The sequence below is a fragment of the Ixodes scapularis genome, unplaced genomic scaffold (assembly GCF_016920785.2).
Source record: "Ixodes scapularis isolate PalLabHiFi unplaced genomic scaffold, ASM1692078v2 PGA_scaffold4__175_contigs__length_147842914, whole genome shotgun sequence".
NCBI classification, from domain to species: domain Eukaryota; kingdom Metazoa; phylum Arthropoda; class Arachnida; order Ixodida; family Ixodidae; genus Ixodes; species Ixodes scapularis.
Genome location: NW_024609879.1, coordinates 49,444,379 through 49,468,334, shown reverse-complemented (window position 1 = coordinate 49,468,334; position 23,956 = coordinate 49,444,379). Strand labels below are relative to the sequence as shown.

The 23,956-nt window shown below is 45.6% G+C and overlaps 1 protein-coding gene across 1 annotated transcript in view; it reads right to left on the bottom strand.

Moving 5' to 3' along the window:
• Positions 1 to 23,956, bottom strand: part of LOC115312829 — a 74,224-nt gene that overhangs the window by 28,140 nt on the left and 22,128 nt on the right. Inside the window, exons 5-6 of the mRNA XM_040211260.1 lie at positions 5,488 to 5,639; positions 5,357 to 5,403 (exon numbers count right to left, since the gene is read on the bottom strand). Coding sequence (XP_040067194.1) covers positions 5,357 to 5,403; positions 5,488 to 5,639 — 199 coding nt within the window. The remainder of the gene's footprint in view (positions 1 to 5,356; positions 5,404 to 5,487; positions 5,640 to 23,956) is intronic.

Below are 23,956 nucleotides of genomic sequence, written 5' to 3'. Positions count from 1 at the left end.
AAATACGTGTTGTTTTCAAGAGCAATATATAAGTTGTTTGTTTTTAAATTAAACTTTCAGTTGCGAGATCGCCTCGTCTTGTCTTTTCGTTCCTTTTTACTTATTTCTTCTGGTTTGTCTTCAGCTCGAGAGAGCAAAGGAATTACAAGTATCTACGAACAAAAACACTGAACAATCAATGCTCCGTGTTTCTCCTTTCGGATTTTATTTTTAGGAATTACGAATATTATTCTAATATATTTATTTTAACATAATCCTTAATTTTGGTCCCGTCAAACCAAAGCGGTTACTGGTTTTCAATTTCCTTAAAATTTTCTTAATAATAGGTTCTTTTGTTGGCACTGTGAAATAGATTTTTACTTTCACACTGCATGGATTGACTGGTGTTCTTTCACTGCAAATTTATTCAGCAAGAATAATCGTCTTCCAATAAAAAAAGTCAAATTTGGGGGTTTTACGTGCCGAACCTACGACGGGCATCTGGCACGCCCCAGCGGAGGACTGAGGATTAATTTGGACCACCTGGGGATCTTTTGACGTGCAACCGAAAGCTCGGTTACACGGCGCCTCCTCCGCAATAAGCCTCCGTCAGATTGCGGAAACCTCGGCCGGGATTCGAACCCGCCACATGGGGATCCGTAGGCTAGCGCTCTCGTCTCGGAGCCACCGAGGCGGCTAATAATCGTCTTCCAGATTTGTAGTGTGTTAAATGACTAGGAGTCATTACTTGCTTGTTCTATTTGTTTCGTAGTTTTTTTTTTTTTTTTTACCGAATACACGTTAATGAAAATATAGAAAGATCTGCGACTCCTTAGGCCCGAGCGCCTTGAAACCTCTTAAAATCTCTATGACAGAGACAGCACACTGACATGCTGGCGCCACTATGTGGTGACCCTGGAACTGCATTTCACTAGAGCGAACATTTAACGGTATTTGTAAAGTCGAATGTTCCTTCAGAAATGTTCGCTTATATCATTGACAAAAGGTTGTCGAACCAAGAAAGAAAGAATGATCAGCAAAACACACAGAACATAAATGCGATTGCCATGCGTTCCACTGCTGCCCGATAGGTGGCGCCAGTGTGTCCTCTCGTCGTAAGAGATGTATAAGAGGTTTCAAGATTCTCAGTTCTAAACAGTCGCAAGTGTGGGAATGATTATTTAGATGTTTTGTGTGCTTGCGCCAGCTCAAAAACATTTAGGGCGTTTTTTTGTGTGTGTGTTTTTTTGTTGTTTTTTTTTACAACGAATTAGCGGTGGTGTCGTTTAGGTATTCACAGCAGAGAGGAGACATGCTCTTCTTGCGACACGTACAAAAAGGCCTTATCGAACAAACAACGCGCTGACTACGTATCTGCGAAGGCTGTGCAAACTAAATGCGTGGAATTAGTTTCTTGCGTCTTTTGCAATATTTTACGTTTCACGGCGCGATTCATACCTGTTTCGACATGAAGCGCCACGAAGCGCTTTTTGCATTTTGCTTGGTTGAAGTAGAGTAACGACTTTGGGGAAGTATTTTGTATACCTTTATATTGTGTTCGTGTTTAAGGTGAACTTTATGCGTTTCGTTATTTTTTGTTAACATAATTTAGTTGTCATTTTTTTAAAGTTTAGAAATGAGAGGAATGGAATGAAACAGTTCAGCAATTGAAGGAGCGGGAATGGACCCAGCGTCTCCATTCCTTTGAGTTGAAAGCGATATAATTATCAGAAACCGTAATTACCCGCAATAAATATGTAATAGAATGGGAATGCCCATTCGGCAAAACTGGTACACGATAACCCTTTTTTTTATCGTAAAGTGCTGAAAAGCGAAGTGTTTTATATAGGAGAGTGCGCTGAACAATTTCATTCCTAAATGTAAAGATTGCTCTGTCTTCGATTCTTCTCCGGTCGGTTTTTGATGTCACGATTTTGGATTATAAAAACGCTTCCAGTGGCATCATTTGTTGTTTGGACACCTAACTCTCCTTATTTAACTTACCTTGTACTTTTCTATACACATATGTATGTGCTGCTTGCTATTAAATAGCGTGAATGTGCCTAACTTTTATTTTGCATATAATTTGGAAAATATATCATGTATTTTATAAGGTTCCGGGGTTGGCGATTCTATGAGTTTATAGATTAGTATCAAAACCAAATTTCGCGAAGACGTGATTTTTTTTTCATTCTTCTTGCTGCATTTGGTTGATTGGCGTATTTGGCATTTAAATTAAGAACCCAACGTAAGTAAAGATTAGTCGTAAGTCAGCAGTGTGGTGTGTTCATCATTCTGTCCTGCGTTCTTCACGCTTTCTTATGCTCTTCGTATGCTGGTAGTAGCTATAGAGCTTGATTAATTAAGAGGGTAAGCTATTACGCGGGGGGGGGGGGGGGAGTGGCAAATTCCCTGTAATGCAAAAAGTACAAGCACCCATTTGCACAAATATGAAAAAAAAAATATTCCGTGGTTCAAATTACACGATCGAGAGGACAATATTAAAATGCCCACTTCAGTGTAGAAGATTTCCACTTAATTCGTGTTGCTAAAACATGTGTATTACCGTAGCCTCCTTTATACTGAAAATGCCTGCCCAATGGTTGCTTTGTCGTCGTGGCGCCTACTTCACATATCTGCTACTAGGGGCGCCAAAACCCTATGCCGAAATGCAGATGATGCTTGTCCGCTGTCTGCTGCTACAGTTTACTGTAGCTTGTGTAAGCTACATTATCCGTTAATATACGTGATAACGTAAGTTTTCCCTGTTAGGTTACGCGGGAACGTGGCCTTACGTGTTCAGATAGGTCACTTGATCACTTAATTTTTTGTGACACGAGTAACTTCTGTCGGTCGTCGTTCGACACGCAGAGCTCTAGAGCGCTTAGCAATAGCCGTCATAACCCAATAGCATGAGTCTGTCTGCGGCTCGTGGCACGCACACCGTGACGCCACACGTACACGCGCGGTCATTTTATTTCTTTTATTGGTCGTGAGCACTGCAGCACCTTGTACTTAGTCCCGACTCCTTGTGCTGCATTTTAAGTCGCATCTCAGATTACTGTTCTGTGCCTATTTGTAACTCGTACTCGCGAGTTGCACTTTCTGGTGGTTATTAAGCAGGCTTCAATGGCTCCTAGTGATTCCCTTCTCAGGCACCATGATAGGGGAAGACTATACTATCCATCAAAGAAGTAGTGAGGGCGTTGTATGCGCTGAAGAACTTCCCTATTGAAAATTCCATCAAGGTACGTAATTTGGGACACTGACTGCCAGTCAGCAGCCTTGGTGGAACGTGATGGACCATCAGACGTCATCTGATGGTCCATCAGATGACGTCTGACTGCCACTGCCAAAGGAATCTCATCAACAAGGGCAGCATTTATATAAGAGTAAAGCTATACGCACTCAGAAATATCGCCAAATGCCTCGATAAAACAAAATGTTCGAGAAAAAAAACGAAAAAAAAAAGCAGAACCACCGTGGATCGAACCCGCGACCCCTTGCGTACAAATCGGACACCGTAACCGCTATGCCACGCCGTGTCATAGAGAACTAGATTTCACCATCCGCTTTATACGAGATGCTTCGGTTGCAAATGCAGTTAAGACTTCCGCATGTTATGCAAAGCACTCGTACATCACTCGCCGTACTTCAGTTCTACTCACCTGCCATGTAGAGTACTTTCGCGCCGTAGAACGATCCTTTTGTTCGCGCGTCTCCGGCCCAGTAGACCTGGTACACCTTGTCGTCTTCAACTACGCCGCTAAAGTCCCTTACATCGTCGGAACTCACAACAGGCTGGGTCTTGTCGAGTAGAAATTCTACTAAAACATAAAACACTGTAGGGCCCGTGCAGGATCGACAGGTTGGAGCAAGCGGGCAAACAAAACGAGTCGAGAGCGATCGTTCATGAAAGCTCGGCGAAGCCTCTATGGGCGAAGCGAAGTCAGTGAAGTGGCGTTTTCGGCGTTTCGGCGGGCTTCTGATCAAGGTTGTCGGTCGGCTGCGTGTCATATCCCTAACATCAGCGGTTTTTTGGGCTCACGTCCCGAAATCGTTTTCTTGTGCATAGACTATTTTTCGTATTCATAGATTTGACGAAATAGTGGTATCCGAACGAACTTTACGTCCTTTGACCGTACGTCTGTCCGCACGTCAAAGCTTTTTGACGTACAGTCAGAGCCCATCGATGTACAATCAGAATCGCCACCAAGACATCTTGATGGCATTTCGCGGCGGCCAACTGCCACCAGGAAACCATCAGAAAGCCGACAAGTGGAGTCTGACTGGAGTTTGACTGTCGGTCAGAGCAACTTCTTGGCCAATCAGACATGTTTGACGTACAGTCAGGCACAGTCAGCGGTCCACTAGAAAACGTTGACTGCCAAGCAGGGTTACATTGATGGATTTTTCCTTCGGGTTCGTAGAGATTTTACTGCAAAAACGAAATATGCTGAAAAAAGGCCTTTGCATGCAGCTGCCGAGAGTGCGGTGGATACAATTAGGCACCATGGGGCTCTGAAATACGCAAAGGCAGAGAAATATTTCAACAATTACAAAGATTTCCTACAACTTCTGTGTACTAACACAGAAGTTCACAAATTACTCGGCATCCGTGACTAATAAGAATGACCTAACAAGATCTCCAACAAGCTACTATCTAGGAAGTCGTTAAAGCTCTATAACTGCATACGCGAAAAACAGTGCGGACCACAAGAGACCTGTCAAAAACATGAATGGGCTGTGCGCTTAAAAAACAAATTGAAAATATTTCTCCAGATACCCGGTCAGAGCGCTGCCAACGGGTGCGCAGGTTTTCGGTTAGCGGGGACGCGTTCGCGATCCTGAGAAAAACCATTTGATTGCCTCATGCGGTCCACGGGCCGAATGTTTTGCAGCTCTGCTCCAGAAACAATAAAAACATTAAGTGGTCCCTGTTTAAAGGTTGTGAAAGTCCGCCAGCCTGTCTATCTCCATTTTAATTTGCATTGACGATTTCTGTTGTCGATATGACAAGCGCCAGAGGTTTGGTAACATTTCAGCATAAAAACAAAACCAAGACGTGAAAGGTAAAATAAAGGTGTAATACTTGTTGTATATATGAAATCTATGATGACGGTGCCCTGCGCTTGCTATGTAGCACGGGTTACGAATGTATTCAATTCACAAACGGCATCACAGTGGACTGTAGCAGCGGGCAGCGAAGAAGAGTCGTCTGCATTTTTGTGTGGGGTTTTGGCGCCTCTAGTAGCAAATATATAAAGCAGACGCAACGATGACGAAGAATGGGGCACCCAACTATCCCGCAGGCATTATCAGTATAGAGGATGCTATGATATTACAGACACGATTGCGTTAAAATATTTTGTGTTACCTTTCATTTCCAGTTTGTAGGCCACCGTGTAGTCCCGAATGTCTTCACTATAAAATGAAGAACAAATACAATTTTATGTGTACTTTTAAATTGATCACATTTTTAGCATTAAGTATTTTGAATACACCAACCTTGTCAGTAGGTAGACAACATCTGCGTCTTGAAATCTTGTGTCATTATTTACCCACCGGTTAAATATACTAAGTGTGAATGTAGGGTCCAGTTTTTTGGTCGTTTCATTTTTAAATGTTTTATATTTCTTGAATTGTTCTTCTTCCACACTCTGAAACAGGTCATTTTGCATTAGTATAAGTTTATTTTTTTTTAATTACAGTAACTCCGTCATGGGTAATGCTATTTATCTTTGACACTACAACGTATCGTGTCTGTATTTTTCAGCACCGAATTATTGTGACTTCATTAGAAGTATCTTTATATAGATTGGTTTCAGAACAAACGCCTTGAATATGATGCTGGAACAATAGTTAGTATTATTACGAAGTTGCTGTGCTCACAGTATGAAGGTAACAATTTCTAATATTGTAATTTGAGTGTACTGTCTTTGAAACAATGTGAAACGCTAAACTATTTTAGATTGCCCTTTTTACACTTCGGCGTATCAAAACGCGTTATTAAGAGTGACCCGCACGAAGCGTTGTTTTTGCTCCTGAAAATCCTACGGCCGACGAAGGGGCACGCGAGCACCGACGCAGGTCAGTGCAGAGCTCAAGTTACTCTACTTCTTTTCCAATGGTTATAGTGACATCAGAAAGACGCCGAGCTCTGACTGGCTCCGGTCGAAGTATAGTGGGTAGACCTTACGGAAGCCTGCTTCCAGCTCTATCCACCATTCTTCAATCCGACCCAATCAGAGCTCAGTGTTCTGACGCCCCCTGCAACAGAAGCATACGAACTAGCAATCCGCATACCACCTATTTTCGTGGGCAACTGAAGTCGCCCGATCATAGAAAAGTAGCGCAAATATCCCTTTATGGTCACCATTGTGGTCCGTAGAATGAACTGTTTGCATTTGGCCTCTACATCCTAATGAAGAGCCTTTATATTGAATGCAACATTTGCATTATAAATTCTTTGTTTTGTATACCAATATTTCGTTATCCACACACCAGCGAAGCAACTGCACAACCTAACTCAGCCACGACTTGCGGCGTCAGTGCTTGGCGGCATCTAACTTTTTCTGTCTCGAATTATGCAAGAATAACGACATCATTGTAAGAGATATGTAGAGATAAGGTTGATTGATAAATTGATTGCATCACAGTGCTTAAGACGCTTATACACCGACAAGGGGACCTGACGTCACGCCGCTGAGGTGGCGCTACTATAGACCTATCTCACTAAGCGTTCCGCGCATGCGTGACGCCGCCACTAGTTTAGTGCATGGGCAGCAGGCGGCCGTGCATTCAAGGGCTCGTGCCGTCTCGTGCTTCACATGAGCAGAGCTGCAGGAAGCTTGTTGGACGTGCAGAAACACTAAAGAGCCCTTGATGCACTGGCTGGCTGGTGGTATCGGCTGGTGGCATCGGCTGGTGATATCGGTCTATTGGGAGGGCGAATGCGGAGACGCTTTCAAATGACCGAAATGGCAATTACCATGGCAACGAGTACCCCCCAGCCAATCGCCTTGCGCGTTTTTGATCGTGTGCATGTTATAAAAAAAGCGCATAGCTTATATTTGCGTTGTCATATCGCCACGCGCATATGTCTTTCTGTATTGATTGCGCGTGACGTGCATCTGATGGTAATCGGTCCTGTCAGCAAAAGGCACACCGTTGTACTGTCGTCTTGTTGCGCGCGCTGGGACTGGTGTGTGAGACGACGGCGACGATGTCTGTGTGTGACGGTTGGAAAGCAATGCTTTCGACCTTGTATGTATAGCGTTCTGGCTGGATGTCTGAATGAGTAAATGGTTGACTCAAACTGAGTTACCTATCTACAACCGGTACCGTTTATTAATGTCCTGTTAGCAGGCAGGGAAAGGCAATAGCGATAATTTTTCAGAATTCAGAACTTTATGTGCAACTATAAACGCTTTGCACCAGACGTGCATGGCAGCCACCATTCTCGTTCTTTTGTTGGTGTTTTCTTATTTTCATTCGCTTTACTTCATTATTACCATAGCAGGCCAGGCTATTGCTCTGTCATCTTAGAGTTTACTGTGCCCTCCCCAGCACTGGTATTTTATAGGCACTCGTGAATGCCCGTTTCGGTGCCTTAATATCTCGGTAAGACAAGGTCTCCCGTGGCAGCCCTAACCTGCCGCGTTTATAAAGTGTCTATGCGTGGATTGTACGAGAATAGGCGGGAAGAAGAGCGTGGCCAGAGCTTTGATCGGCGATCAGTTCGGTAGAGAACTCGCGTGTCTATGCACTTGACTGCATTGTCATAGAAAGTTGCTCCTAAGCATAAAAGACAAAGACTGAGTATGATTTCATCCTTAGTAAATTCCCAAAAATTTCAAAGCAACAAAAAAGGTGAAGCATGACGAATGACACCGCATAGCGGTAGACCTATCCATCTTGGTGCCGCGGCGAGCTGGCGTCGCACTCGTTGCCAGACGTTGCACGGACACGCCGACATTGACACTGAACTGCGAACTAGGCCGCCCTGTTTGTAGCACCCAGCGATGAGGTATGGTGGGGAGGGCGGGGGGGAGCGTATCTATTGTCTTCTAGGTGTTACTGCGTAGGCGCACCCGCAGGCACCAACAGAGAGTAGCCACCACCGGCAAGCTCTCAAGAATTGCTAGACGACACAAACTGCAACCCTCGTAGATATTATGAACACAGATATAATACAACAATTCTTACATAGATAAGTAAAGTTTTCACGTGAACTTGCCGGTCATAGCATACTTTGTTTTGTTTTTAGAGACAGTAATAATTGGAAAGTTTTTATTCGGTTAGGAGTTTTCCGGCAATCCGGAAAGGTAAGCAGTAAATAACATAAATGCCTGTTGGGCCGTATCTAATGTTTTGGTTAAGAGATAGTGTCGCGATAAAACAGAGAGGTTCTGACAATATTTAAATGGAGCTTTTGGGCGAGGGTGAGGGGATAATAATTCCGGTGATGACCGGCCCAGTGTTTTTAGTGAGCTGCTCGATGTGCCGGTCTTTGTTCCAGCTGTTATCAGGACTTACAAAATATGATGGCGGGGGCCATGAGATACGCCATCTCAAGCCAGAGAAGTGCCCCTGGAAGCTACTAAGAGAGAAACAGCGCCAAAAGTACGGAGGACAAAGAACGAGGAGCACACAAGCCGAGTGTTGACAGAGAGGGAAACGGCGCCAGAAGTACGAAGGACAAAGAACGAGGAACACAGCGCTCGGTATTTGTGTTCCTCGTTCTTTGTCCTCCGTACTTTTGACGCTGTTTACCTCTTCATAACTATGCATAAACAACTCGCTTAATTTTCGACGGCGCCCCTGGAAGCGCCAAGGCTGGATTCCGGAAGCGTACCCGTCCGCTAATTAGGGCTTAGTATGATTGAGATGCTGAATGATCTGCTTGAGTCGAATCAGTTCCCTCTTTCTGAAGGCCCGTCGCCTCCCGTAAACAGCTCCTAGATAATAATGTCCAAGGGCTAAATCTTTTTGCGTCACTAAAGGAGGCCACCGTAGACCACAGATTGGACACCACTTTGGCATCAAGTTTTGGCTATTACTCATGTCGAACCTTCGGGAGCACGACTCCTAGCCAAACGCTGGCGCTGTAGTCGTCTCAAAACTCTGGCCTACGGTGGAGTACTTTGGAAGCCAAGGAAGATTCAGCAATTCTAATTTACGCTCAAGATATGTTGGTCCCGTACTTTAGCGGTCAATAGGTGCAGGGTCACTGCCAACAAAGACGACGACGCCTCTCATTGCACTAGGCAGACGGTACGGGAATAAAGCGAATGTTGTTAGTTAAGATCGGAAGTGTTTGTACCCTATATTTTGTCCTCTAACTCGAGCGTGCTACAAACTCGTGCCCGGACTTGATCAGAGAGCGATTTCTCGTCTGAAGGTACCTCGTCCCGTCTTCGCAGGCTTCAGTTTCTGTGAGAACAAACCAGCTGTCCGCCACTTGCGATCAGGAGGCTGCTGATGTGTAGCCTCTAAGTCAGTGGTAAAAGCGTAGGCTTGAGCTGCCAGTTTCCACACTAAACTATGCCATTCGCCGACAAATGGTATCATGCCAAGCTCCAGCATGTGTTTGAATTTCTGCGTTCGATGCTAAGTCACTCGCCGAAGAGTTACTTGCCGAGGTCGCGCAGAGCCTGGAGAACCGCTACCTGCATTGTAATCCGAATCCGAGCTGAAGCGATAGCGTTGTCTTTAATTCCGTGCCATCAGGCTCGTGCCAACGAGTAGCGTCGTAGTCTTTGCTGCGGGGACGCTGAACCAATTGACCGCTACATATAGCTACACTGTAAAGGGCTCATATACTACAAACGTGACAAAGACAACAGTGCAAATTTCTGACCACTAACCTTAATATCTCCTCTAATCTGTTCGTATCTATCCTCTTTCGTTTTATCTTCTCATTCATTTAATTTTATATTTTTCCTTTCGCACGTGGGACAATGTCGGCCTAGTGGCAAGACTAACTCCAGCCGGATTTCCTATTGTTTTAATATAACAATTCATCTCCCTCTCTCTAGCTCTCTGGCGCCCTGGCTAATACCTCAGTGTAAAATATGGCACCCCTGGCTCACGGATAAGCCCAGGACACCAAGGAGCCCATATTCCTACTTTTAGGGCGTATATACAACTGTCTAAAAAAAAAGAACTAATTTGACAGACATCACAGTGAACGAGAGAGCATTATGTCCTAGCGGCGCATGTCGTAAAAATCTTAAGCGCTCAACCCACGTAACCTACTTCCTGCGGCGCCTCCACGCGAGCGACCTTCTCTAACCGAGTCAAAAACAGGCGGGTATAAAAAAACAAGAGCGCGCGCTTGAAAAAAAAAATGACGCCGTGACGACGCCGGCACGCGCAATTCCAAGTCAAAAACGCATCATGAAAGTCAAAATTTTGACTGTCTCCGCCGATAAATTTGTTTTCCCATTGTAATAGTTGAAAACTATCGAGATGCGTTTTTAAGCGTACTCAGACCGGAAGTGTTATAAAACGAAAGAGTGTACAGTTGTCACGATACTCATAACGAAGGCTCGAACGGTGTTTTAATTTATGAGAACGCTAACCTGGGGTGCTATGTTGCGCTTTTTGGACTCCCAGGAGACTTGGAAGAAGGAAGTGACGTCAACGACTAGAGTAAACGCAGATTGGATGTTGACAGAAGGAAACAAAATCAACATTCAATCTGCATTTCTGCGCTGTTTACGTCACTTCCCTCTCCCTAGTCTCCTGGGAGTCCAAAACGTGCAACATAGCCCCCCTGCGTAAAGGAAGTAGAGCTCAATAGAAATCCCCAGAAGGGAGGCCGATCGCTGAACCGTGTACACCACATTATTTAATTGCTCGGTCGTTCTATACTTATCAACACCTTTTCGTACGAAGATGCTAGGGTAGGGAGTAACACAGTCTTGAGGTCACGAAAAGGTACACGGAGAAGATGATAAAGATGTCGCGCGACCACAGGCAGGAAAAGCAAGTCTCACACACTCACGCAACGAGATTCGGCAATTCAGTCACGCCTCACCACGACGACCAATTCAGTCCAATTACTAGTTTCTACATATTAGTGATCCAGACATAACGCAAAGTATCTGCACATTATTTAAAACATATCAACTGCATCGCTGCGTCGTTGGTATGTAGCACGTTACTCACTCACCTTGTCTGCTGAATTTGTTTTAATTTTTCGTATATATCACTTAACACCGCGCAAAAATGAAAGAGGAATACGTTCAGCAAATACGTTTCCTGATGCAGTATCTTCGTACAGTTCTCTCAGGGGTACCCTCCGCACGAACCGTTTCATTTGCCGCGACATTAAATAATCCAGATACATTTTCTTTCGACATTACAACGTGACGAAACCCTCGCATCCTCCATACTGCGTCGCGATAACAAAAGCATGAAACTTGGGGTCAGCAACCGCGACCAATTTTTGCCACCGAATGTAGTTAAACCGGTCAATCTCGAGCCCGACCTGTAAAATTATGAAACAACTGCACCTAACACATGCCACGTCTGATACCCCTACCGACATCGTCGACAACAAAAGCAGCGACCAGTTATTTCAAGGCTCGTCCTTACCATCTAGTGAACGTTTGTCACCTCCCCTTTCTCACTAAAGAGGCAGTATCTGTATCTACCAGTCACTCAAAGAGCCTTCTCCTGCTCGGACTGTACTATCGATCACTGTCATGAAAGAGTTTTCGGCTTCTGCCTGGATAACGCTCCCATGAGCTATGCCTTCGCTCGCGTGTTCCGTATACGTTTGGCGAGCTGTCATGAGAACAGAGTGTGTTTAGCGCTACTTAACGTCAATAAATTGAGATAAGGTACAAATGCTTATAAGATATTGCCAAGGGTGGCGAGGTGACGACGTAAACTAGAGCTGAGGAAACTGAAAGGTTAAATTTAGCGAACTTTTGCCAAACCAAAAAGGAATCTGAAAATAACAGAGAAGTGTGGCGGAAACCGAAGTCGGCGTAGCACGAGGCTCGAGGCTCGAGCGCAAGAGCGAGACTGACTGGGGCTCGCCATACATTGCCCCTTCTGTACACGTATGAGCTTCTTGTACAATTGGTGCAGAAGGTTCGGTGACTAGAGCATTCCAACCTGGAATAAGCAATAGCGTTCTCGAATTCACCAGAACGCGACACCTACAGAAATGACAAAATGGTACGTCCGCTTCAGGGAATTGAACCTCGGTCCTTTGCTTGTAAGTCAAGCATGATAACCATCCGGCCACGGGTGCCCTTGCTCGGAAACGTCCGTAGTAAACCTCCCACCCCTTAGAAGGGCATCGCCGCGATGTAACACAACACAAAGCAAGACAACGCTCAGCTAAAATGTCATCTGAACACGAAAATACCACAGTCCTAACAAGCGTAAAAAGGTTTGAGTCGAACAACATCTACCACCTTGGGTCGTGGTCGGCGTCGTGATGATGTCTGCATTCCGTCGCGCATCACTTCGTAGTTGAGATCCCCGAGACGACGAAGTACGTCGTATAATCCGAAGTACCGTTTAAGCAGTTTCTCGCTGGGTCCGCGGTGACGAATGGGTTTCCACACACACACCCTGTCTTCGGTATTTGAGTGAACGTCCCGACGATGGAGGATGTAGCGGCCACCGTCGACACGTTGCTGGTCTTGAATCTTGAGTCGGGAGAGCTGGCAGACTATTTTTGCCCGTTGGGCGTCCATCTGGATCTCGTCGAACGAATCGTCAGTTCTCTCGTGGAGCAGCATCGCGTCGAGCATAGCAGTCGTTTCGGCCATGCACCAGCTGGAAGGCTGTTACTCCGGTAGTTTTTTTTTAACTACCGCGTTATAGGTAAGCAAATGTGACGTACCGCAGCACATCGTCTTGCGTCTTTTGCTCCCCGTAGACGTACATGAAGGTCATGTCGGCGGTTGTCTTGTTGAGTCTCTCCGTCAGCCCGTTGTTCCACGGGTGGTACGGCATGGTGCGACGATTGCTGGTGTGGCTGATACGAAGAAATTCTTACGTCTGCTACGCCATGAGCGCCGACCCGTGATCTGAAATTAAAACCTCGTGAGCGTCGTGCCTAAGGACGATGGACTTAATGAAAAATATAACGGCTGCAAAAGCAGTTCCGGACGGAGGGGCTTTAATTTCGGCGTATAGTGTAAGATAATCCGTGGCGACAATTATCCACCGGCTCTCTTGCGTCGGTGGAGGAAACTGTACAAGCAAGTCTATTGCGACCTAGTGAAACAGGAAATTTGGCGTTGTAGACGGTTGAAAAAGTTTTCAGGGTTTCGTGGCCAGTTACTTGCGTCGTTGGCATTCGTGGCACGATCGGGTGTGGAGATGAACTGTTTCGGGAAGCTTGGGAAGTAGTACTTTTAAGGATTCTGGCAAGTGTCCTGCTGCGCCGGAGCTGCTCTGCCGTCGGATTGTCATGTTATCAGTGGGTGATGTCTTCTCGAAGGCTGGAAGGGATAACCAACAGCTACGTTCTGAGGTTGTCGTCATAGATGTCCTTGTTCAGCAGGCCTATTTGAAACGTGAAGGTAGACAGGATTTGCTAGAAAGCACGGGGAACAGTACTTCACTCTACCTCTAGGTGCTCGATTAGTGCTTGCAGTTCAGTGTCGTCTCATTGGAGTGCTGCCATAGCGTTGACATCAAGAGCGCCGAGGAGATGCTCATCTTCGCCGTCTTCGGTGCAAGCAGGACCAGCGTCGGCGGGGGCCCTTGACAGGCAGTCGGCGTCGTTCTGCTTCGAACCGAACTTGCACACCACGGTCATGTCAAACTCCTCCATTCTTAGCCTCCACCGCGCGTGGCGTCTGAAGTGTCCTTCAGATTCGCGAGCCAACAGAGCGAGTGGCGGTCTGTGACCATGCTGAAATGAGTTCCATACGAATACGGGTGGAATTTTGGTACTGCCAAGAAACCAGCAAGGCGCTCCTTTTCAGTCGTTGCGTAGTTCCTCCCTGCGTTACATAGCGTCCGAATAGCGTACGTGGTGACTGGCTCTGCGCCTTCCTTCCTTTGGCCGAGTGGTGGGGCGAGTGCGGTATTACTGGCATCCGTATGGATGTAAATTTCAGCGAACTGGTTGAACTAACCAAGAATTGAGGACGTCTGTAGGCTTCGTTTGAAATCATCGAATGACGAATTGTATCCTTCTGTCCACTCAAACTTTACGGCGTTCTTCGTAAGGTGCGTCAGCGGTGCGGACATGTTTGCGAAGTCCCGAGCAAACCGCCTGTTGCAGGTGCAGTGTTCGAGAAATCTCACGGAATTCTTGTCACACGGCGACGTAAATTCGGATATGGCGCGCGTCTTGTTGGTGTCAAAGCACACACCTTCGTGGCTCACGACGTGATCAAGGAACTTTATTTCATCATAGGCGCCACTTTGAAGGCTTGAGTAACAAGCCTGGAGTCTTGATACGTTGAAGCACTGCTCGAAGTGGGCTCAGCTGCTCGTCTTAATTCAACTAAAATACAACGGCATCATCAAGCTGAAAGACAGCTCTGCCTTTTCAGACCTGCCTGCACAGGAAGGTCGCTGGTGCTATACAAAGTCCGAACGTTATTACTTTGAACTCGTACAGTCTGTCAGGAGTCACGAAGAGAGGTTTCTCGTGGCCGCGTTTGTCGACTTCAATCTCCCAGTAGCCAGTCTTTAGCTCAATCGACGAGAAATATCTAGAGCGGCGCAGGCGGTCTAACATATCGTCCATGCGGAGGATCGAATAGACGTCATAGTTAGTCACAGCGTTCAGTCGACGACAGTCCACACAGAACCTCGGGGTTCTGTCCTTCTTTACAAGGACGACGAGAGGCTCCCACAAACTCGTTGAAGGTTAAATTATGTCGTCGTCAAGCATAATCTGGACTTGATCTTTTGTCTTTTGTCCATAGAGAACCTGAACTGTGTTCAAATGAGTCTTGTAGTTACTCCCTGTCCGGAAACGAAAGCAGTATTTTTTTACATGCAACCGACAGTGTAGAGGTATGTTCAACCTTTCTTGGACTCAAGAACTCTTGCAGCCGTGATGCTGACGGTATTCAGATAAGACCTGTCAAGTACGTAATTAATGAAATCGTCCATGTCTTGGTTCATATATACAACTTATGTATTTCCACAGGAACCTTTCCAGACAAAATGAAAGTTGCCAAAGTTACAGCACTATATAAAAAAGGTGATAGGTTAGACATAAAGAACTATCGCCCAATTTCTATCCTTCCAATTTTCTCGAAATGCTTAGAAAAAGTTATTTTAAATCAAATATCGTCATTTTGTGCAAAATATCAGCTAATAACTAAAGCTCAGTATGGATTCCAAAAAAATAAGTCTGTGGAGCTGGCTCTTCTTGAGCAAAAAGAATATATTTTACAAAACTTCGAGCAGAAGCTTCTGACTTTGGGCATTTTTGTTGATTTTACCCAGGCCTTTGATCATATCGATCACAATATTCTAGTTAAAAAACTTGAGCGGTATGGCATAAGGGGTCTACCACTTGAGTTCATAAAATCCTATCTCGGCAGAAGGCGACAATTCGTTTTTCTGAATGGCTTAACGTCTAAAAGCAAAGAAATAATCTCTGGTGTGCCTCAGGGTAGCATTCTTGGCCCGTTGCTTTTTAACTTATACGTCAATGATATTGTACATATATGTCAACAGGCGAAGTTTATAATCTATGCGGACGATACTAGCATATTTCTATCGTCCAGCTCCTACGCCGAGATAACCAATATGGCAAATGATGTTCTACGTAAATTAAGCTCTTGGTCAAAACAGAACCGTCTAAAAGTTAATTCTAATAAAACTAAAGCCGTTTTCTTCTATACAAGAGGAACGCCTATCCCATTGCATCATAACATAGCGTTTAATCACACAAACATCGAAGTTTTGGACACTATAAAAGTGCTTGGCACGTACTTCTCCAGTAACATGCAATGGGACGAGCATGTTAACTTTGTACTAGTCAAACTTAGTCAAATAGCTGGTATACTGAATCGAAATAGGTATATTCTTCCGGAATCAGTTAAATTATTAATCTACAATACGCTATTTGTATCTCATATTAACTATTGCCATCTTGTATGGGGCACAACAACAGAATCTAACCTCCATAAATTACACTTAATGCAAAAGAGAATGATACGCGTTATTGCCAATGTCTCATACACCGAACATACTGACTACCTTTTCAAGAAATATAACATTCCAAAAGTTCATGACATATACCGAAGGAGGCTTATGCGAGATTTTTGTTATAGCATTAGGAAAAATACCTCTACACTCTTAGAAATAGGAAACTTAGAAAAAAGGCAACCTTCGCATAAAACACGAACTCCAGAACCATGGATAGTTCCTCGTTCTCGGACAAATTATGGTGACCAAATGCTTAGGAATACTTTGCCTCGACTACTAAATTCATTTGAGGAGGCTGGCACCGATATATCCTCTATAACACCTTCTGAACTGAGATATCTTTTATGTTCATTTTCTGATACCGGTGCCCTTAGAACTGCCTGAGATGAAAACGAGCTATTTCCTAGAATTGTTTTGTGTTCCTTACCCGACCTAATCATGTTAAATTGCAACTGTATACTAATGTGTGGAGCTGTATCGAATGAGTGAATCTGATTGACCAGGAAGTGTTTTGTTACTGTGTGTGAGTGTTTTGTGAGTCCAATGCTGCCATCATTTAAAGGGGGCCGAGGGCCCCACAAGCTGCGTTTGTAGCTTTTTTCCTCGGCCTCCTCCATTCTGTATGAAATGGAAAACCAATAAAGAAAGAAAGAAAGAAAGATTACCTCCCTTTTCCTCAAGGAGACTCGGTACGGCGACTGGTGGACAGAGAGCGCGTCGTCGTCAGTAACGATGCTTTTCTTTTCTACCATTTGGTGTCGGATCCTTAATGTTGTGACAAAACACTTGGCAAACCAGCTCAGAAAGTAAAGCAGCCGACCTCGTTAACTACAAAGAAGGTTCGAGTCGATGTCAAATTCAGAGGGCGGCATTCACTCGTCCTTTGATGAAGTCGAATCTTCTGAAAGTGCAGCAATTCCGGCTAAGTTCTGGAGTTCGTCGATGCGGCCCACGCCAATACCCTTCGTAGGCTGTTTCGATTCTTATCGGAAATTTGTAACCGGGGCCATGGCGTTAACGTCTTACAGTTCTGCTTCTCCTCTTACGATATTCATTCATCAATCTACAAGCAACTGGACGCTTCTTCATGCATATATCTTTGCCACAGGAAGCTTTATCGGCCCCGACGGGTTCGAAAACACTTGACTGTGGCGGTATTTTTACGGGGTTTGGGAGGACTCGGACCACCGATGAAGTCACTTTGGGTTTCTCCGGTGGTGGGACAGGATTTTGTAGTGCAAGCCAATTTGCTCCTAAATTAATTACGGCGTCGTACTCGCATCCCATAGAAATTATGTTCAAAGGATGATGTCCCTCGCGCAGTGCTGCAGAATAACGAACTTTAAGGGGCTAGTCTCACCATAAATCTCAACTCCTGCAGTGCCCATTCAAGTCGTTGTTATTGGGCGGCATCCGACGGTTTGTATTTGGGTACCATCCCACTGAGTTGTTACCTACCGAAGCTGGAGTGAAAGCCTCCCATTCAAGAGGAGCAGCCTGCTCCGGTGTCCACGAGTTCCGACTCGTCGTTGCCGTCGATAGTCACTTTGAGGCAGTTGGGAACCCATACAAAAATGGTCTATGGTCGTCTATGGAAAATTATCTGGCAGGCAATCACCTCCTACGGCCCTCTATGGTCGGCCAGAGAAATTCATAATTACAGCTACAGCCAGCTATAGAAAAATCTATGCTCCGTGTCTAAAGACTGGTAACCAACATGTTTTCTTTATTCGCCTATAGAAAATTCTATGCCTAAAAGTTTAAAGTCTTGGAACCAACAAATTGTCCTTAACCGCCTTTAGAAAATTTTCTGGCCCTGAGTCTAAAGACCGGGAACCAATAAAACTTCTTTAGACGCCTATAGAAGATTATATGGCCCCATGTCTGAAGACAGCTAACCAATAAAGGTTCTTGACCCGCCTATAGAGAATTCGTTAGCTCCGAGTTTAAGCACTGGAAACCAATAAATTGTTTTTACCTGTCTATAGAAAAAAATTACGGCCCGGAATCTAAAGACTAAGAACCAATAAATTTTCTTTCCATGCCTTTAGAAAATCACTACCGACGCTTCCTTTTTTAGTAAAAACATTCCAAGTTAGAAAATTATATCAATACTAAATTACTGTAATGCCGTTGACAAACCATGTTATCTGCTGTTATAACGAGTCGTGAAAACCGGTAATATTGTTTGTTTGAAAAATCCATTAAAATACGTGTGGAACAATTAAAATTAATCATTACCCCCCAAAATTGAAAATAATTTGCACTGGCGCCGAATACTGCAATCAAGCAATATCTTGATTGAAATCTTCAGCACTAGTGTACTACATGTCATCACTGCATTGTCAACATGATTCATCAAACTTATTAAAAAGATAATTAATAAATTTTAGTTAATTAGCCTAATAATCTAAATTTGCTTTTTTCGGGGTGTTGAATTAAGAGATGGGGGCTATTCCAAGAGGCAATTCAGATAATGTATTAAGTACGACTAATATTTGCTCCGCCTCTCCGTGTTTTTGCGACAAATGATGGGTCACCGGCAAAGTCGGATTCGAAAATTAGACTGCCATATATGCAGCTAGTGCGAACATAGCATATGTTCGCTCCGGCGCCGCTACGTTGTTGCTGTTGTGTGGGGTAATGTTCTGCTTGTGTTCTGTGTATTCTGCGTGTTCAGAGATTTATATATATCTACTATGTAGCGTTCACAAGTCGGGGGAACTTGAAGTAAAATTTTCTTAGAGTTTGCTGGCTAAGGAGAGCCATAGGGTGAGCCGTAGAGAAGTCTTTAGCTAAAGAGCGCTATGGCTGGACAGCGATACGGCCGTAGACAAAGCTAAAAAGGCTGATTGGGCCAAATATCTAAAGCCGACCATACAAAAAAAGTTTCTATAGACATTTTTGTATGGGAACAGTCGCAGAGGTGTACTGATGAATGTCTTTTATTGAGTGGGAGGTCTCCGGCGTTTTCTCAAGGCTTTTTACGTCGTCAGTTTACTGCAACTCTACTTCTACGGGTTGCCGCGCTTAATTGTTTTTTTCGGCGCGACAAGGGAGACAAACGTTCACGACGGGGTCGGTGCATCAGCGAGGCTATACGTCGTAGTCACGGTGACCGGGGTGGCAGCGAGGTGCAGCGGAGGAGCCTCAGGTCGTGGGAGATACTCTTAGATTGCCCGTGTCACTTGCGCCTACAACGCTAATCTTCCTCTATTTTGTTTAGGGCACAATTTCGCCCCATTAAACGTTTAGTTCTTTCAGTTAGTTCGCTTCCTCATCCTTAGTCATTCGTGACGATATCTAAAAACAAACTTAATTCTTTGAGTGCTCCTTCTGATATTTGGAGACGAAGACCAAGACTCAAAAGTAGATGTGCGTTGCAATATACCTTGCTGAGAACTCGTATGTTTCCGCACCCAATTAATTTTTAGCGTGGTTCAGAGAGGTAAACACCGATAGTGCACGCGCAAATTTAAATATTCTATCGCCGCCACTTCGTACAGGACGCTTTATTCTAGAAGGAGCCACAGCAGAAGACTACCAATAGTTCTCTTTTTAGTTCCTCTCTACTCTTCAAGATTCCCGCTGCTACCTCCACCACTACGGCCGGAGACTCTCCGTCCCTCTACGGTGAGCTACGGGGCTTCAGGAGCTACGGCAACGCAGTGGACGGCCGTAGACGCTCTGCCAGCCCGGGCTACGATTGTGACTACGGCGGGCCCTGAGGCAGGCAGCTGAAGAGCCCGGCAGCAGCTACAATGACGGCTACGGCGTGCCGCCCCCCCCCCCCCCCCCCCCCCCCCCCGCCAACAAATCCCGAAACCGTTACGGAGGTCCACCGGTCCGCGATGACGCCAGCAACGGTCCCGGGGGTGCCGATTCGTCCTCGCAGTTGGCGCGCCCGGAGCAAGGGTCGGTGCTGATGATGTTCGACCTCAACAAGAATATTACCGGCGAAAAGCTCTTCAACCTGCTCTGCCTGTGCGCTACGGTCGTCAGGATCAAGTGCCTGAAGGGCAAAAACGGGTGTGCCATATTGCAGACAGAGGACCCACTGGCGGTGGAAAGAGCGACGGGACAAGAGACGAACAAGCATTTCTTTGACATAAAAATGCAGCACGGGTAGTCAAAAAAGGCGTTCCACAATGACCCTTTGAGCTTCCCGACGGCACGCCTTCCTTCAAGCAACCACAACGACCGCTTCGCCAATTCATAGGCGGCCTCAAAGAACCGCAGCAACCACCCCTCGCATGTCCTCCACTTCTTCAGCCCCTCCTTTACCACCACCAAGGGGGCGGGGGTCGGGATTGTGTGGGCTTTGCGTGCCATAACAGCGGCAGAAGGATTCGCGTTCCGCGCCCGGCGCGCAAGAGGTTCACGCGGGACTGCACCCTTTTTTGTTGTTACTTTTTTTTTTCGTTTTCTCTTTGCTGTCCCAATGTGTGAAATGTAAGGGTGCAGGTCCATCTGAAGACACATACATTCTTTTTAATTTTTCTCCCTGCAGCCTATATCAATTGTGCGTGTAAAATAATGTATTAATTCATAGAATAATTTATCGGTAGCGTGGAGTCTATTCGCAACTCCAGCGCGCCGCTCGCCCTCCCGCGGACGAACGGAAAACCAGATGAGCGGGGACGGCGGCGGCGGCGGCGGCGAGGAAACGGTGGCAGGGACTGTCGGCCTTGATGCGTGAAGCCGCTTTAACGAAAAAATTTAACTCATTAAAAAAGGAATTATTGTGCTGCGCCTTGCAACAGCCTTGCACGTAGGACCGGGATGTCTAATCTCATTAGGGACTTTTCGTGCATGCATACGCTGCAGATTTCTGATCTTGTGCATGGCCGCCAGCTCAATCTGTACTCAACGTGACAAAAAACGCTCCCACTAATAATGAAGAACTCTATGGTACGGTCTACGGAAAGTCTATTCTTGGCCATAGGTAGGAGAAAACTCGTCGCAAAACGGTATGTCGAGCAATACAAATTGGGAATGGGTTCGCGTTTTAAGGCCGTTACAAGGAACCTGACCATTTATTCCAAGTACTTCAAAAAGACAGAATACCCGTACTTGCTTTCAAGTGATTACAAAGCAAATAAAGGAAGGCTCGAAGCATTTTAAGCGGGTCTGTGTTAGCCAGCCGTTTGTGACGAGACCTTAGAACGCGCAGTTTTGGCCAGAGGGACCGCACCGTTGCAAATAACACGGTACAAAAAAGGTACGGTATATTAAAAAAATTATTTTGGATAGAGCAATAAATAAAACTCTTAAACACGCCGATTATGTTAATAGGTAGTTTTTGCAGAGCCTACGACACCCCTAAACTTCAATTTAGACGTACAGCGCACTGACGTTCAGCCGGCGCTACCAACTTTCACGAGCGCCTCAATAGTAGAGTTGTGCAATTTATTAAAATAACCCAAATAAGTGTGAATGACTGTAAAAAAAAAAGATAATATTAGTCGGAGGTTTGATGGGCCTACTGCAAAGCCTTGGTTTTCTTTTCTTGGTACTCTTTGATGCGTACTTTAGCTGTTTAATATCCTATAATGCGCCGTCATCAAGCCTCTCGTAGAAGTTGGGGCCGTCAGTTTGACGTCAGTGGGCTGCACGGCGAACTGAATTTATGGAGCGTCGTATATGTGCCAAGAAGTGTAAGGACTACAACGTTTTTTTTTCTTTCTTTTAGAGTGATGAGCACGGCAACTCTCCTGGCGCGCACTGAAAATTGTGCTTCAAAGGCACAGGGCGAGGTTGCGGTTGTACTGCTACACCGCAGGGTAGCCTGCGGTAACTAACTTTCTATCAATAACCATAGAGCAGTTTCATTACGTGTTGCAATACACTAACACCGAGACGGCGAGCAGCGAGTTGTGAGACTGTGACGCGAAGACACCAATACTGTGAACGCTGCTCTTCTGAAACTTCACGGTCACCGTTCTCGGCTCTCTTTTTGGAGAACTAATGGCCAGGCAAAGGGCAAACATATCTTCAACGCCCTCAAAAATATTCTGCCACAAACAGTAACGTGGTCGGTGCCTAAAACGCGCTCGCTCACACCGAAGCTTCGCAATTTGAGGTTTCTGAAACTTTTAAATAAGAGCATGCTCGTTTTCCTAACGTGCATCAGCATATACGTCACCTGTAATATGATCCCTTCCTAACCGTTTCGCATTTGTAGACTAGTAAATAATTTTTAGCGCGCTGAACAGCGTCAGCGCGATCAGGCGCATGGGATATCCTGGAGAATCTATCCCCGTCTCTTCCACCATCTTGGAACTACCGCCCCGCCACCTATAGGGCGTTGGAGTTGCGAATACTACACCCTTGGAGGGAGGGGGGGGGGGGCTGCATGAGATTACGAATTTCTTTCCGGCAGAAAGAAGCGATTGCGCGTTCTGTACCTGCCTGGATGATAGTACCTATGACCCTGGATCCAGGCAGCATAACGTAAAAGCTTACGTTAGATTTGCTTTTTTCGGAACGCGTACTTGTTGGGGGATGAAAACTGAGATAATGCCAGTATCACACGCGAGAAATTTATTCCCGGGAACGCGATTCCATTTCACCTCGCGGGGCGGGATCCTGTGCTCCCAGACAGTGTAAAGAAACTACGTGGGAAAGTGTTCCAGTAGCAGCTTCTTCAAGCAGCAGCTCAAGCACATGTCGGAGCCATTCTCGCAGATATTCACGGAAATACGCGAGATGCACATTCTTACCGCACCAAATCAAAACAAAAGATGCCCCATCTCCCCCCTCCCCCCCCCCCCCCCCAGGTCGCCCACCAAATCCACCTCCAGTGCAGCCATGGAATCCCTTAAAACTGAAGATCAACCGGCGGACGTCTAGAAGAGCGCATTCATTGGTCACCGAGGGTTGTTTAAAATCACTTGCTATCCTTTAGGTTTGTCAACTCTCCCGTCACCTTTCATCACGTAATGGACGCTTTCCTTGGCGACGGGATGTAGGAGTTTGCGAAACGCTTCCATGTATGACGTAGTTGTGTTTCCCTAAACATTTCAGGAGCATCTCGTGAACCTTCGCATTTTTCTCAAACGATTGCGTTAGACCGGTCTAAAAACTAATCGAGGTAAAGTTCATTGGGCCTCGCGTATAATCAACCTTTTTGGCTTTGTTGTCGATAGCGGCAGCCTGCGTCTGAATGAGGGTAGGTTGCCTAGAAATAAAAGAGTACCCACACCACAAAACATTCAAAACCTATAGAGATATCTCGGGATGGTTACATTCTACCGAGATTTCATTCCGCGATGTGCGCAGATAACGGAACCTCTGGACGAATTGCTCCGCAAAATGGCCAAGTGGTGTTGGAGACGACATGAAGAAGCCGCATTTACGTCTATGTGTAAGGCTGTTGCAGAAAACGCATGTCTAATATATCCGAATTGAATCATCAGTTCACCTTGAAGACAGATGCAAGCGACTACAGACTGGGAGGGGTTCTTTTGCAGGAACATGACAGCGTTCATCGTCCGGTGGCCCTCCCCAGTCACACGCTCACCGGATCAGAGAGGAAATATAAAACACCCGAAAAAGAATGTCTGGCGATTATTTCTGGAAATACGCATTTTTGACATCTATCTTGACGACGCTTCGTTTAACATTCAACTGACGACATGGCCCTCTCTTGGCTCGACATTCTTGAAAGCCCTGCGGGGCATCCCGGACGATGAGCTCTTACGCAACAGAGTTACATGCATATTATTGAGTACAAGCGTGAAGTGATTAATTTTGTGGTAGATGCGTTGTCGCGTGCTCTACTTCTCGGGCAGGCACTGCAGGGAAATTCCGATTTGGCGGG